The sequence below is a fragment of the Panthera tigris genome, chromosome A1 (assembly GCF_018350195.1).
Source record: "Panthera tigris isolate Pti1 chromosome A1, P.tigris_Pti1_mat1.1, whole genome shotgun sequence".
Classification (NCBI taxonomy): domain Eukaryota; kingdom Metazoa; phylum Chordata; class Mammalia; order Carnivora; family Felidae; genus Panthera; species Panthera tigris.
This window is the reverse complement of record NC_056660.1, coordinates 25,027,815-25,044,705: the sequence shown is the minus strand read 5'-3', so window position 1 is coordinate 25,044,705 and position 16,891 is coordinate 25,027,815. Positions and strand designations below refer to the sequence as shown.

The following is a 16,891-nucleotide window of genomic DNA, read 5'->3' as shown; positions in this document are numbered from 1 at the left end:
CCTCCCTCTCTCTCTGACCCTCCCCTGTTCGTGCTCTGTCTCTCTCTGTCTCAAAAATAAATAAACGTTAAAAAAAAATTTTAAAAAAAATGTAAAAAAATCAAATAAAAAAGAAGAAAACTCATCCCACTGTGGCATAGCTCTGTTAGGGATTTTTTTTTTTTTTGAACGTATTCCCCCAAAGGCGGTCCTACTCTAGCCCTTCAGCGCACAGGCAGAGTCAGACCTCGTCCTTGTGCGGAGAGCATCGATGCTTGAAGGCAGTTATCCTCTCTCAGAGCCACGCGTCTTCCAGGCTTGCCACCCCCTTGGTGCCAACACGTCTGCGGATGACGCAGCCTCTGAGTCTGCCTAACGCCGCTCTCTCCTCCGAGTCTGCGTCCAACTCTCATGCGGCGTGGCAGTCCTCACGCTGAACAACTGTCCCGGGGCTGGCTAAAGCAGGACTGATTTCCGTTTGTATCATCTTTTAACCATATTTGGTTACGCTAACTTTTCCAGTACTCACATCAGTCATACCACTGACTTCTTAAACTTGTGGATGAGTAAAGTGTCTACCCCTAACAGGCCTTTGTACTTGTACTTTGTACTTTGTACTTTCCCATCCTACCGTTTCTGTGGGCTTCAAAGCAGGATCCGCTCTAAGTTAGCGCTGCACTTTATGTAGCTAGTCCCGGGTCAATGTTTCCGCCTGTCAGGATTGTTTAGAATCTGATTGCATTATCCCCATCAACCAACAGCTTCAGGTCGTCTGCAAATATAAATATCCCTCCTCCGTCCGTATCCAGGTCTGTGCTAAAATGTCCCGAGCCCTGTGGCTCCCCACTAGAAACTGGGTTGACTCTGATCCTTAAACAGTATCTCTGGGTGGTTATTCGACAGTTCTCATTCTATCATTTTCCATTAGCATCCACCTGACACCTCTCCATCTCGTCCACGGAATAGCAGGAAGGCTTTGCAAATGAACCCCCTTATGGAACGTGGGCCTACTGGGTTACCACAGTTCCCCCGATCTACTAACTTCGTCAAGAAGGGACCTTGATTTGTCCTTAGCCTATGCTGGTTTCTTGTGACCATTTTGCATTCAGTATTTTTGCCCCGGGTTGGTCGCACAGACTCATTTCCCATTTCCTCAAAAACCATGCATGTGATTAAGCCACTCTCGCTCTATAGATATTCTGGTGTATGTTTTATCCCGGTCAGGACACGGAGTTATCGTTCCCTTCTGATCTTTTCACCAGCCTTTGGTTTCTGCTATTTCTTGCCTAATTTTGTGGCATCTATTTCAATCCAGAGATCACTTTTCCTTCTTAGAGAAGTCAAAATTAAATAGCAAAGAACCTGACTTTCTCTGACTCGTTCCTCCGAATTGCACTATAAACAGTGTCCCTGTTTACCTTGATCTTCTTCTTGCCCCAATCATATTTTATTTATTTCTAAAAAATCTTTAACGTTTATTTATTTTTGTGAGAGAGAGAGAGAAAGAGCGCAAGTGGGGGAAGGGCGGAGAGAGAGGGAGACACAGAATCCAAAGCAGGTTCCAGGCTCTGAGCTGTCAGCACAGAGCCCGATGCGGGGCTTGAACTCACAAGCTGTGAGATCATGACCTGAGCTGAAGTTGGAGGCTTAACTGACTGAGCCACCCAGGCTCCCAACCCTAATCATATTTTAAAACGACCCTCTTTTTTTGTGGCTGCCTGCATGATGATGATGATGATGGTGGTGGTGAGGGGGATGGTGACAACAATGACTTTTTGGGAAGAATAAGTTTGTCCTGGGCTTCAGCTCTCCTGGCACTATTCTTAAGTTTGAGCCATTTTCCTACCTTTATCGCAGGTAACCTTCTCATCTTTTTAGCCTCTGCGTGTGATCTTTCAAAATCTGAGTCTACTGGAGGAAACGGCACTGGTCTGCACTTTGCGGAGTTTTCCAACCGTCTTCTCCATCCGGCCAGGTGGCTTGAAGTAAACTCCACTGACAGCCCTTCCTCCCTCTGTTTATCCCCACCCACATTCCTATACGGACAGTATCTCTTTGTATATACATCTTTCTATACGGAGCCCCCTTCCTACCAAGACTTTTTTGGGGAGTAGGATACACCCTCCTATCACCATATCTGGTCCTGAGTCAGGTGAGGATTAAACAACAATTTTGCAAGTATTTAACAAATATTTACAGTATACTCACACAGGCTTACTATGTGCCAGGCACTGAGTCTTGAGGATTTTTACAGCCATAGGCATAATGCTCTGTGTTAGAACTTCTGCAGTTCTTTTTTTTAATAAATTTTTTTTTAACGTTTATTTATTTTTGAGACAGAGAGAGACATAGCATGAACGGGGGAGGGGCAGAGAGAGAGGGAGACACAGAATCAGAAGCAGGCTCCAGGCTCCGAGCCATCAGCCCAGAGCCCGATGCGGGGCTCGAACTCACGGACCGCGAGATCATGACCTGAGCTGAAGTCGGACGCTTAACCGACTGAGCCACCCAGGCGCCCCAGATCTTCTGCAGTTCTTTACGATCCTCCTCTGTGCCTGGATAGGTAGACACCTGAGGCCATCAATAGCCTTCCTGGTCCTCCCTCGGAACACTTCCTTACATACGTCATGAGGCATTTCTTGTGCCGTTAGCACAGTATCAGACTGTGTATCAGTATCAGACTGTTAGCTTCAGTATCAGACTGCCACTCTCCGTAGTAATAGGTTTCAAGGATTTATCTGGGTGTTTTCCCTCCACATTCGGTTCAAAGTCTTATTTGTTGAGAAGGGCCTTGCCATGTAAAATGCTGTTTCTGGCCCGCGGGGGTTGAACAATCCCATAACTTACAAATGCTTTAAAAAGAGGAACCTAGCCCCCGTGAAATTTATCCTCCACTTGAGGTTCTCTGGTTCTCCAGCGTTCCCATGCCTATGAATCCTCTGGGGATGTTGTTAAGAATGCAGACAGGGATCCTGATAAGGCTGGAAGTCTGCATCTTTACAGGAAATCTGGGGCAGGGATGCACAGTCCCGGACCCGGAGGAATCGCATTATCGATGCCTGCTCTCACCTCTGCTGTTCCCACTGGCCCTCAGCCCTACACAGCCAGCGTTTTGGCTTGTTTTTGCCTTGAATGTCTGTGTTTCTCCAACAAGTGGGTGGGTGGCTCCTGCCCCGGGCTGAAAGCAGATTCTTTTTTGTGTCTTGCCTCCTTGGGAGTCCTTAGTGTTCTGTACTCCAGCTGCAGAAGGACTGGCTTTCCTTCATGGCATGGGCCCCATCCCGTCACCCACGCATCATTTTCCCTGTGTCACTTGCCTCTCTCTCCTCTTGACGTGGGTTTGAGCCCTTGCACCTTCCTGGACCTCCGTACTTCCTGGTTTTTTCCTGCACACCGTCACTTTCTCTTACAACTCTTTCACTTCAGAAGGAAGTATCTTTGCCATCGGTTTGCCCCATCCCATTGCCCAGACATAATCATGTACATGTTATAGGCACATTTGGCCCAACTGTTAGCCGTGCTCTCCAAAGGATGGCTTGCAAATCCACGGCAGAAGGGGAAAGAAAAACCTCCACAAATTTTAGAGAATTGCCTGCTGTCCCTTGTGTTTCGACCTCTGCTGTGAGCACCACCCCTTCACGTAAATGCAGGAACCTGGGTGTGTCCCTGGTCCTGGCTTAGAGCCTCCAACCCAGAGCACATCTTTGGCCCAAGCCACCCATGTCACAATATTTGATCAGCAGGCACTTCCCGTGGGTGGCTAGACTTTTAATAAACACCAAACATATGCTGGCTGTAAAGAACTCAGTGTTAAAAAGATACTTAGCTGCAAAACGTGCCCCTACAGACCAAATATGCAGAGTGCTTCAGACCTAAATTAGACACAGACATGACTAGCTCTGTAAATTAAGCTTAGGGACCGAAAGGATCATGAATGAACACGTCAGATAAAACAATGACGGCAGGAGGCTCTCTCTCTCTGGAGGTGGGTCCACAGCTATAAGGACAGGCTTTGGTGCCCCCCCTTCCCTCCCCCCAGCCTTCTTCTATCTTCTTTCTTCCCTCCCACATCCTTTCAAGCTTAGCACTGGCCCTTTACAGGCTATTACCCAGTAAATGACTTTAAGAATCCTGCTTATGAATATTTAGATAAATGCTCAGATTCTCCCCAGCTGTCATGCTTATTGACTTTGAAATGGTTCCAGTTCTCAGGGATCCCTCGGAGCTCACGTGCTGACCGAAGTCCCACACGAACTGATTTAGCCCATAACATACTCTTCATCCTGCCTGGGCTGCCCGCGCCACTGGGCTCCTGGCCTGCGTGGCCCTGCCCTCTGCCTCTCCCCCCTCCCTCATAGGGTTTCTGGCTCTTAATTTCATTTAACCACATTCGAGCTACAAAATATAGCAGGCACGGGTGCAGGCAGGGAAGGGGGGGGGGTGATGGGGGAATCTAATTTACCGCTGCCATGACTACAGATGTGAAATGAATCTGTGAACCCGTGATGGATCAATCTCACGAAGGCGGGATTTAAATTATTAATAACGGCAAGAAATGCTATTCAGTGTGCCGTCCCAGGATCCTAGAGTGAGGGGACTTTGGGCTTAATTGGGTAGAGGATTAAGATTCTCAACGCAATCTTGTCAAACTGTCTCTGGAGTCTCTCCAGGCTGTGGCTACAAAAGTTGACGCTGCCGATGATTTTGGCTGGTTCTGAATCCGGGCTGGCTTTGCCTGCCTGCTGAGACAGAATCCCATTTGCCACTGTCCACGTGATCATCCGGATACAGCCCATCACCCCGAGGAACCAGTCTGTAATCTGGGAAGGTAATGGCCTATGTCCCCGAGGGAAATAGGGCCTGTGTTCATGTAGAACGGGAACAGGAAGGCTAATGAAAAGAGAGGGGAAGATTGAAAAAGGTATTTGTTCTAGCACTTTGCTGATGCTCTTTCTCTGAGGGGGGTCTGGGCTGGAGGATGGGGGTGGCAGGGCTAGTAGAGGAGTTTAACTTTTTCCCTAAAGTACCATATCGAATGGCACGGGAAGAAATATCTGTCATTAGCATGAGAGGCAATGCGGGAGCCCCGCTCTTTCGCACGCACGGAATGCATGCCCCCTCCAGCCCCCTGTGTGATGGCCAGCAGGGGGCAGTTCTCCTTACCCAACTTAGTCTCATAGATCCATTCTGTCTGCGTGCTCTCGTCATGCCAGGCCAGAAGTTCTCCATCTTGCTGCACGGAGGATGTGGAAGGCATCGCATCATGGTATGGAGACTCGTGGGACAATTCAGAGATGAAAGGAGGGGCGGCGTAGAAGGTGGTCCCCTGAGCGGGTTCCCTGTCAGAAGGGAGCACAGGGGCGGGTCAACTTCCACACAGGGGTCCGGGCAGGCACTGGGTTCTATGGCCTGCTGGGAAAGTGGGGGTGGGGTGCTACCCTCCGTCTCCTGCAGACTCTGCCCGTCCCAGATGGTGGATGTCGCAGGTTGAGAGGGACCAGCTTGTAGATGGTGGTAAATAGGCCCATGAGCCATTCCGGGCGGCGTAGCCCCACGTCGCCAACTGCTGCTTCGTTTGGAGTAGAAGTCTCTACGGATGCCTTCAAAGGCCAACGGGCCAGGCTTCCATTACTGACACTCTAGTGTTGCAGAACATTCTCTGTCCTTCCTCGTTATGACCCTGCCCATTTCAGTGGCCCTTTCTGCCTCAGAAAGAGTGGGAAAAAATACCAAAGTAGATCCTGCAGCCTAAAATCAAGCCCTGAGGCCTGTCCCCTCTAGTCTGCCCACCACAGATACCGCCATTATGGAGAAAGGTTTCCACAGGGCCTTCTGACAGAGCAGTGGCTGTGAGGCAGAGATCCTGCCATTTGACAGCTTAGTATCAAAAGGGGCAACCCCAAAACACCACAGCTGTGTTCTTCCTCGGGAATCTCTGGCTTTTAAGTGGGAACAGAAACCCATAATTCAAAGGGACGAGAGGGGTCTTTGGGGGTATTTCAGCCCTGAGGTCACCTCATGTAAACCGGTCAAATGGCAGAGACAAGCGTGAGGGACAACGCCAACCCAAGTGGGTGGCGACTGGGGTTGGTAGACAAAGCACGGACTTCGGTGTCAAACGACCCGAGCTTAAATCTTGGCTCTTGCACGATTGTGGAGTAACTTTGGGTAACCTACTTAACTTCTCTGTGCTTCAGCTTCTGCACCTTTCTGATAATCATACCTCCCTCATAGGTCCCCACCGGTGGGGACGAGACGAGACGACAGTGGGCAACGTGGTCTTAGCTGCTGTTGTTCTTACTGGGGAGGTAAGGTCCCAGAAGGTTCTTACTGGGTTCGGTGGCCCTTCAGCGACAGGCCTGTTCCCTGTGTGGGTCAGGGTTCCCCTACACAGAGGGGGACGGGGAGGGGGCTGCATTCTGAGGCTGGGGGGGGGGGTGAAGAGGTTGAGGGAGAGGGGAGGAGGCCACTTGCTGTACCCGGGAGGCTCAGTGCCTGTGGGAGCTACAGACAGATCTCGTTTCACTTCCAAGGGGCCCGTGGGAAGGCCTGGGTCTGTGCCAGCCTGAGGCTAAGGCAAAGTGGCTATGTTCTCAGGCTAAGGCAAAGTGGCTGTGTTCTCAGGATGCGCCACTAAAAAGGAGCAGTGGGGTCAAGTGGCAAGATGGCAGATCCTAGATCAGGTGACCACAGGGATCGAGAGCTGGTGGACATAGGTAAGCTCTTCAGGCAAGTGTCAACCCTTGCCCTGTTCCGGGCCTCAAGGCCAGATCAGGAGACTCTCCTGGCCTTTATCTTTTTAGCGGGATGATGCCTGTCCTGTCTCACTCCCTGGTGACCCCGAGAGGTAATGCAAGTCCCCATGAAAGGACTCTGAGGAGTCAAAGCAGCCAAACACGATGGGGGGGTTATAGGTAAGGTAATGGTGGCCCTATCTGGTCATTGCCATCGCCATGTACATTTACTCAACATCCTCCCTGCCTGCCACACCTGCCTTGGGCTGGGACGGTGCAGGGTCTCTGGGGCACCTGTGGAGGCGGGGCTGGGGTTCTGGCCTCCTGAGCCAAACACCAGCTCCCTGCCCCGTCTGCAGTGGAAGCGTTCAGGAAGAGCCATGGATCCTGGATCCTGGGGAGCGTGGATGGTTGCAGGCCTGTGTGGTCAGCTGTTTCAGAGTGGGGGAGGGGCCTGGTGTGCACGGGGTGGGGGACCTTCAGGGCATGCGTGTAGAAGTGGGAGAGGGAGCCTTCCTGTTTATCAGGGACCCACGAAACGCTGCTGAACCTGAACCTGCTTCCTTTTCCCACCCCCTGCCTTAACAAACACATATGAGCGTAACACGTCCTGCCTGAAGTGGTTTGCACAGTTTCAGTGTCTCAGCAACCTTGTGCCAGGAAAAGCCAGGGGCTCTCTGAGCACCCATGGCCCAGACCTGGACTCTGGGAGCCAAGCCAAAAAGCATGTGACAGACACAGGTGAGGCCCCAGGGCCCCTCTGATCCTCATGCACTCCTCGGTGACAGGAAAGCCACTCAGCTGGAATATGAATAAAGGGCTGGAAGGGTGCATACGTTTAGGTCAAAGCTGACCAGGAATCATGACTCTTGTCACAGGCGTGCTAAGTTTCCATGCGGTGGCTCCTGGAGGGCAGGCCAGGAATGACAACGAGCCACAGCGCTTACTGAACACGTCGTGTGCACTGGTCACGGTTCTCAGGGAGCCCTGTGAGTTACTACTCCTTTCATCCCGACCATAGCCTCATATGGCTGAAATTCTTACTGTCCCCATTTTATGAAGGAAGAGTCTGGGGCCGCAGGAGATTACATGGCTGCCCTGGGGCACATAGCGGGCTGGGTGGAGCCGCTGACATTCGAACTCAAGCAGCCTGGTGCTCGAGTCCCTGTTCCAGTCACAGCCTTTCCAGTGGTCCCTGCCACATTGCTTAACACGCTGTGGGTATCAGCAATGGAGGTGAAGGGGCCTCGGAAGAGCCCCTCCCTTTGAGGTGTTGCTTCAGTGGAGGCGAGGCCGTCAGACCCACCGGTGCTCAGCCTCCCGCAGTGTGCAGCCTGGAGCGCAGGACCCGGCGGGCTCACGGGGCTGAGGGGTAGCCCTCAAGTTGTAACCTGTGGGCTCCGAATGCGGAGCAGCAGGGGTCTCCTTCCTGCGTCTCACCATAACCGAACTGGCCTCGTGCTTTCTTTGTATCTAATGCCAACCCACTTCACCGGTGGACACAAATGTCCCCCTGCCCCCCCCCCAATCATCCTTTGAGGAGGGATTGTGGGGGAGGAGACACAAGGACAAGGCCTGTGAGTGGGAAGTCGGGGGTACCCCCCACCTTGGTTTCTGCAGAGCTGAGCGCATAGAAGGAGGCATTGACATGCCTGAACGAGGCAGATGGCAACTCTCTTTTGGGCATTGTGTTTACGGTGAGCACGGCCGCAAGCCCCTTGCCACCTCTCCCAGGTTGAGACCTTGTCTGCGGACTCAGATGGCTCCTGCCCTTTCCTCTCTGTAGTGCTGGGCATCCAGGAATTGGACCTTGGGAACTGTCTCTCACCCTGTGAGTGGCCGAGTGGCAGAAGGCAGTGGTGGGAGGTCCTTTCTGTGTGACTCCCCAAGACCCCCGTCCCTCCACCGCAACCCCTCCTTCTCCAGGGGGCCTGTCCCCTGCACTGCCACCCCACCCCCCTGCTCCCCGGCTTCGGGACGCAAAGGCTCCGGAAGCAGCATCCCTAAGCACGAATTTCCATCCGATTTATCCAAAAAGAAAACTATTACCTTGTAAGGACAGGCAGGTTTTTCCATGAATACATCATATTGAATTCTATTGGAAAAAGAACAGGACAATATTGAAAAAAAAGAAGGCATCTTTTTTTTTTTTTTTTTTTTTTTCTTATTTAAAAATGTGTGGTCGGGGTGCCCGGGTGGCTCAGTCGGTTGAGCGTCCGACTCCGGCTCAGGTCATGATCTCACAGTTCGTGAGTTCGAGCCCCGTGTCGGACTCAGTGCTGACAGCTCAGAGCCTGCAGCCTGCTTCGGATTCTGTGTCTCCCTCTCTCTCTCTGCCCCTCCCCGCTCATGCTCTGTCTCTGTCTCTGTCTTAAAAATAAATAAAACATTTAAAAAAAAAAGTGCTGTCAAGTATGTGATGCTAGGTTTGGGGTGGAGAGGCCCCGATTTGTAGAATATTTCTATTTTTACTTGTCGTTAGTATTGTCTCTCTTAATGGTTTCCTTTAGAAATTACAACGTTAAATTTCATAAAGTCAAGGAGAACTCAAGAAGATAATGTTCATGAAAGCATGGATTTTGGAAATTCAAGTTTGCTTTGTTAATCTTCGGGTTATCAGGCCTCCTTCTGTCCCAAGGTGAAGGCTATCTGTACAGAAGAGGTAACTGAGGTTCAGAATATTTTAATATTTTAATTTTAATATTAATATTTTATTTTAATACGAGTATTAAATATTTTTTATTTAATATTTTAATACGAGTATTAAACATAACATAAATATTAATTAATATACATGTTAATATTTTAATCTTAAAATATAAATATTTTACAATTTAGTTTTAATGTCAAAGAGGCTGTTTGTGTCATTTAATTACCCATTTGCCTGGAATGATACGTTAGGAATTTCGTGCACAACTGGGATAAAATATGCCACCAATTCTCATAATAGAGACCGGTAGAATGGAAGGAGGAAAGAGATAAGAACCAGAATTTGAAGTCTGGAACTTCGATGTTCAACGCTTTTCCTTGCCCACAGTTTACCCATGAGACAGAGTATTATTGAGGAATATTACTTGGATGTTAAAATGATGTCTGCAAAAACCAATCGACATGGGCAAATGTTCAAGTCACGACACGGTTACAAAAGTAAAATACAAAGTTGCACGTACCGTGTGTTTAAAACAATGAAAACAAAACTGCAAAACAAGGAGCACCACCACCACCAAATAGAGAAGAAATAAGAGTGGAAGGACAGAATGAGAATCACTAAAAAGTGAATCAGCTCTATTTATATTTGAATGTTGGTAGAGTGGACAATGTTTTGCTGCTCTCTGCTTTCCAAGTTTTCAATTTAAAAAAATGAACAAAAGCAAGGGGTGCCTGAGTGGCTCAGTTGGTCGAGCACCTGACTCTTGATTTCAGCTCAGGTCTTGATCTCAGGTCGTGGGATTGAGTCCTGCCTTGGCGTCTGCACTGAGCATGGTGCCTGGTTGGGATTCTCTCTCTCCCTCGCTTGTGTGCTTTCTCTCTCTCAAAAGCAAACAAACAAATAAATAAACAAAAGTAGATTTTATTTTTGTTAATGCCATTCTCCTAAAATTAAAATATGCACATAAGTTATTAAAAAGCCAAAACAAAGAATGAAAGGAGGAAGGAAAGGAGAAAAGACAGAGGTGATTACAAGAGGAAGAGAAGAGAAGCCTTGGGAGCCTGTCCTGTTTCCTTTAATGGCTTCCCGTGACCGTGGAGTAGTCACCTACCCTCTCTCTGACTCCAGGTTCTGCATTTGCAAAGTGGAGACAAATAATGGCTGGGAGAAGTTAAGGGGACAAAGATCGTGAAATATACAACACACGCCAATGCCACTGCACTGTGCTCCTGACCTTGGGCAAGACACATAGAGAGACACGTACAGAAAGTGATGCCATTTGTTCCGGAGCAGAGTGGAGGCTGTGAGCGACTGGCCTTGGGGCTCAGCAACTCCCTCACCAGTTCCAACTCAAGGCAGGCTGGTTGCAAAGCTCTGTCACCATCTGTGAAGTTTCCTGCCTGACAAATTGGCTGGCTCTCCCGTCCCTGCCTTATCAATATATTGCAAACCTTTCTCCTTCAGTACACAGAAAACTGCTGGGTACCCCGTTGGAAAGGGTTGTTGGGGCATCAACTCTTAACTGGAAATGGCCACTGAATGATAATAGCATGTGGGCCAAACGGCATCTGGAGCTGTGGGAGAGGGGGTGGGGGCAGCGAGGGTAAAGAAAATCAAATCCGGCAGATTCCGCGTATCAAAATACAATTGGGCAAAAACATTATGAATCAAAATTAATATACTGCGACAGCTCTACGGTATTATTTGCCACCGAGCAGAATGCATCTTCAGGAAGTTCTGGGGTTCTAAAAAAACCAAATGGGGCCTCATTATGGAACGGTTTCTTGTTCTACGATGGCATGATAGTAACAAAGATGGCACTTCCTTCTAGCACCTCCCGCCCACGTGAGATCAGAAGAGCATTTTTGCACCTCACAATGGAGGTGGGAGAGCTTTCAAAGCATTTTCAGATAGACTTTTCCACTTACATTTTGCAACCACACTGTGAAGAAAGGTAGTTTTACGTACAGGCAAACTGAAACTTAGAGAACGTTAAGTGATATGCCCAAGGTCAAGGGCGGCCCCACCATGTGCTGAATCATCTGACCCTGACATCACACCTGCAGCGTGGACACCCACGGTTTACGAAACCTCCGTGGAACCTCTTGGGGCGATCAGTCACACGGAGCTATTGATTATTCGGTGGCAATTGATGCCGCGTTTATATTCAAGTTGCTCGTCTAATTTTATTGGATTTCCCCCGCAGGCCGTGGGGAAAATTATTTCTTTAAAGAAGAGAGGAGGGTACAGGTTGTTAGTATGACCCTACCCTGATTTATCCGGGGCAATGGGAGTCTCTGAAATTGACCAGCCTGCAGAGTAGTTAGGTGGGGGGCACAGATCCCTCCCACACCCCGATCCATTGCATCTTCTCTTTGTGTTAAGTCCACTTCACAAGTTGAGTGGGTGGGGTGTGTGGTGGGGAGAGTATAAATTACCCTTCACAAGTCAATGGTAGGAGAGTAATGGAACATAACACAATACACGAATAGTAATAGTAAAAGGAGCTAACACTTGCCTAGGCTTCCGATGCTATGTGCCCGGCAGAGTTCATAATGCTTTACATGATTTAATCCCTTTAATTTTCACAGATATCCTATAAGGTATGTCTGTTGTTACTCCTAATTGATAGTTAAGAAACCCAGCACACAGAGGGCTTCAGTGACTTGCCCAAGTTCACGCACTAATAAGTGGGAGAGATCTGACATGCCAGCCTAGGCAATGAAGCTCCTGAGGGAGGAAGAAGACGGTGTTCTTTGTGATCTACCACCAGATAGACAAATAAATGGCACCCTGGCTTCTCCATCCTCTTGGGCGAAATGGGGCCTCAGAATCTTTCTCAACATAGTGCTCCAGCACTAGTCTCTAGTAATTAATCCATCAGCCTAAGAGAGGGGAGCCCGTTTTGTCATTTCCAGGGCTCATTTTATAGGTGCCAATGAATTTATAAAAATATCTTAAAGGACAAATGCTGGTGTGTGCATGTGTGTGTATGTGCATACGCGTGCGTGTGTGTTTGACTTTATGAAACAAACGGCATTAAGCTCGATTCAATTTGCATTTACGGAGCATTTGCTATGGGTCTGGAAGGCATTCTTGTGCCAAGGGCTAAGCCAATTTATATCTTAAAGGTATTGGTAGAATATTCCACATAAGGAAATATTGATGTAAATTCTTTCGAAAAGTTCCAAATCCTGTTGTAGACCCTTTTTGATGTAACCTGTTTTGTGCAGCCTGGCGCAGTACCCTGGGTTTTCATAGACCAAAACATTCTTCCATGTGCCTTTCAAGGCATTTAACATTCCTCTACAGTTTTGCAGTGCCTCTCCAAATTTTGCTAGCAGGGCATTTATTTTCAAAGCTTTTGCTTTATACACAGTTGCATTCACTTTACAACATTGTATTTGTCCTACTCCAGTGGGTAATATATTTACAAAGGCCCAGTGCATACAGGGGACATGTTAAGAATGCTTGATTCATACTGGGCAAAAGAAATGGTCTGAATGCTATTTTTCAATACTGGAATTACACCTGGTATTTGAACAGCAGGGATATTAGGATTCCGAGAGGGAGAGAGGCACACACAAAAGAGCGTTGCCCAGCAATAGAGAATTATCTCTCCAGTGCCCTAAATAAATTTCTTCGGGGGTAGCAGGAATCTAGGATGTGGCATCTGATTTGGCGAAGGGGGATGTAAAGGCAAAAATGCCTGTGTGGCTGCTGAGAACACCCAGGTTTTGGACGCAGGCTGTGTGTAATCAGACTGGGATTTAAAAGTTGAAGCTGCCAATCCCCCGCCCCCCAAAACAAACAAACAAACAAACAAGAAACCAAAAAAACAAAAAACCCAGAAAACACAAAACATAAAACACAAAATCAAGCTGCCTGAGGTGCTTGCAGTGGGTAACGGAACCAGATCCAGAAAAATAATGTAGTTCTATTTCCAGGTCAACAGTAAGATGATGCAGAAGACCTGGATGTTTAGCTTTCTGGACGTGGTTGGATATATAAGGCCAAGCAGTCACGTCAGCAAGGGAAGGCCCCGCGCAGGCCCGCGAGAAAGTGCGTATCAGCCGCTGCCAGCAACGGCACAGGGAGGCCAGGGCCAAATAATAAAGCCCAGTTTAAGGAACAGGTGCCAGTTGCGGGAACCGTGTTGGAAAAATGTCAGCCCCAGGATGAGAGAAATCACTCCAGAGTTAAATACTCACCGGCAGAGTAAGATGATGCCTTCCGGGGACCTACTGGGTACCCTGAGAAGCATACTAGTGTCTGTTGACCTAGCAACAGATCGTGGGATGTATTCTAGGAAGTAATTGGAGGTCATTGATAAAATTGAGCTCTAAGGATGTTTCTCAAAATGCTGTTTGGAAAACAAACGTAATGAGTAGAAATGAATGATTAATAATAATAGGGAATTGATTGAAAATATTACGGCTTGCAAATACAATCCAGTGCAATGCAGCTATTAAAATGATTTGGAGAAAATTTAATAACATGAAATGATATTCCTAGAAGTATATATTTATGTGTGATTGCAATATATAAATATATAAATAAATGTACCTTAAAAAAGTAGGTTACAAACACTTTATAAAGCCTGGTGAGGGTATAACCAAATTGGGAAAGTGATTATTCCCCTCTGGATGGGAGGGATTTTTGCTTTCTTTGTTTCGCTTATATACAGTTTCCCTAACGTCCGCAATAAATACGTGTTATTTGTGCAATAAGGAAAAGATACAAGTTATGGGCTATATTCTGCTCGTTTTGTTTATGAATAGGTGCTTCATGTTCGTTAAGCCTCTCTGCTCTGTGGGCACCGTTCTTGGGGACCCAGCTATTGAGATTGGGAGAATGTGGTCAGGAATGAGTGTTCCTACCTGTCGGCACTGAGGGCAGGATTGACAGATTGAGCCTCGGCTCTATCTCAAGCTTGATCTTTTTTCCCTGGGCGTGGTGGTGGATGACAGTTGCTATCTTTTAAAATTTTGTTAAAAAAATGTTTATTAATTTTTGACAAAGAGAGAGAGACAGACAGAGACAGAACATGAGCAGAGAGAGAGGGAGACATAGAATCGGAAGCAGGCTCCAAGCTGTCAGCACAGAGCCCGACGTGGGGCTCGAACTCACAGACCGTGAGATCATGAGCTGAGCTGAAGTCAGACGCTCAACCGACTGAGCCACCCAGGCGCCCCACCAGTTGCTATCTTTTATTTATTTATTTATTTTTTTTTTTTTAAAAGGTTTTATTTATTTATTTATTTTATTTATTTTTTTTTTATTTTTTAAGATATGAAATTTGCTGTCAAATTGGTTTCCATACAACACCCAGTGCTCATCCCAAAATCTATAAAGAGCTCATCAAACTCCAGTTGCTATCTTTTAGAAGGCCCTCTTCCGCATACCCGTCCCAGATACTCTTCTTCACACACCTACTCTTTTCCCTTCAGATACTCTCCCTCGTCCAGATACTCACCGTCTTCCAGATACTTTCCCGACAGATACTCTTCTTCCGGGTCCTTTTCCTCCTGTAGATGCTCTCCCGCCTTCGCATACCCCTCTCCATACGGGTACGCCTTCCCCTTCAGCAACTTTTCCTCCTCCAGGTAGTCGTCTTCCTCCAGATATTCCTCCTCTTCCAGATACTCTTCCTCTTCAGGAAATAGATGGTCTTTCTCTGAACACTCTTCTTCCTCGATATCCTCCTCCGAAGATATGGTCTGTGTGGAATTCTGGGACATTGTGGCAGAGCGAAGGGGTGATGTTCCTCTTGATGACTGATCATTTTCAGCAGACATGTTGGGGCAGCATTAAGCAGATGAAACCCTGCAGCAAGCCGCAGGCGGTCACTTCGCCATCCTGGTAACCAAGAGAGGAATCAAATCCCATTAGTGGGTAATCGCTACTGCATATTGATTTATATCCATTCGTGTTCGCTCATTTCATTCACTAGTGTTTGGGTGGCCCTTTGAATGTGCACGTCGGTATAGAGCAGCCCATGAAAAGGCACAAAAAGGGGAACAGAGGTTTTACCCTCCAGGAACGGGTAGGAGAGATCACACCTGAAGGCAACACCTTTGCAATTACTGCACAATATGAAGTAAGCCTGGAGGGCTGGAGAGTGAAGGAGTGACTCGGCGTTTAATGGTACAGTCATCAGAGGAGACTTAGTTATTCATCAAGAAATATTTGTTACCACAATAATCAAGAAGAGGATGTTGGGATACCTGGGGGGCTCAGTCGGTTCAGCATCCGACTCTGGATTTCAGCTCGGGTCACGATCTCACGGTTCGTGAGTTGGAGCCCCGCGTTGGGCTCTCCGCTGACCGCGTGGAGCCTGCTTGGGATTCTCTCTCTCCCTCTCTCCGCCCCTCCTCCTCTCGCTCGCTCTCTCCCTCTCAAAATAAATAAACACGAAAACAAGAAAAGAGAATGGCTCGCAGGACCTTGAAATCTGGTGAGAAGAGGAGTCACGCAAACAGGTTTCTAGACACAAAAAGACACGCGCAGTGGGAGAGGTACAGGCAGGGTGGTTACAGGCACAGTGGCCGGGCCTTGGTCAGCAAAGGCCCTTCTAGTTGGAGGGCTGCCGGGCACGTGGTCACGGCCACCACAGGCACGGCCTCTTCGGCTGGAAGGCACACCCGCGGTGAGTTTACTCAGCAAACAGTTCTTTTTACGCCCCAGCTTGCACGCAGCTGTGAGCACCTCGGCTTCCCCGCGACGTCTTCCCTGCCCCGCCCTGAGCTCCATCTGTACCTTCTGTATCTCCACTCAAGCAACTATTTTGCTATATTACACGGTTTGCGTACCCATCTGTTCTTTCCAACAGAGTGCGAACGTCTTGAGGGCCGGAAGGATTCATTCTCGCTTAAAAATATGTTGGGATCCTTCTACTCCTCTCCATCTCCGCTGTGATGACCCACAGTGAGCCGCGTCGTCTCCAGGCAGAATTACTGCAGCTCTTTCTTTCTTTCTTTCTATTATTATTGTTATTTTTTTTTTAAGTTTGTTTTTTGGGAGAGAGAGAGCAAGCGGGGGAGGGGCAGAGAGAGAGAGAGACACAGAATCCAAAGCAGGCTCCAGGCTCTGAGCTGTCAGCAGAGAGCCCAGCGTGGGGCTTGAACTCACGAACCGCGAGATCATGACCTGAGCCGAAGTCGGACGCTCAACCGACTGAGCCACGAAGGCGCCCCTAATGCAGCTCCTTCTAAACGGGCCTTCCCGTGACCACTGCTGCCACCCCGTAGTCCTTCTCCGTGAAGAGTGTCCGTGCGAGTATATAAATCAGGTCAGGATGTCCGGGGCTTACAAATCCACTAATGGCTTTCCCTTGTACTTGGAATAAAATGTAAACCCCATTCCGTGGCTTCCAGGCCCCCGTGAGATCAGGCGCCTGCTAAGGTTTCTGACTTTGTCTTGCCATTCCGTCCATCCTCTCCCACCCCGTTAGCCTCTCCTGTAGCGCTTACACTGTTTCTGATTATGTTTCTGTGTTTGCTTGTCCAGCCTTTCTTTTCTACTACGC

General features: G+C 48.3%; 1 protein-coding gene across 1 annotated transcript in view; it reads right to left on the bottom strand.

The window, feature by feature from the left end:
* The window catches only part of ERICH6B (glutamate rich 6B), a 70,235-nt gene that overhangs the window by 37,012 nt on the left and 16,332 nt on the right, over positions 1 to 16,891 (bottom strand). The window contains exons 3-5 of the mRNA XM_042973367.1: positions 14,840 to 15,222; positions 8,763 to 8,808; positions 5,143 to 5,318 (exon numbers count right to left, since the gene is read on the bottom strand). Of these exons, the coding sequence (XP_042829301.1) occupies positions 5,143 to 5,318; positions 8,763 to 8,808; positions 14,840 to 15,161 (544 nt within the window). The 5' untranslated portion in view covers positions 15,162 to 15,222. The remainder of the gene's footprint in view (positions 1 to 5,142; positions 5,319 to 8,762; positions 8,809 to 14,839; positions 15,223 to 16,891) is intronic.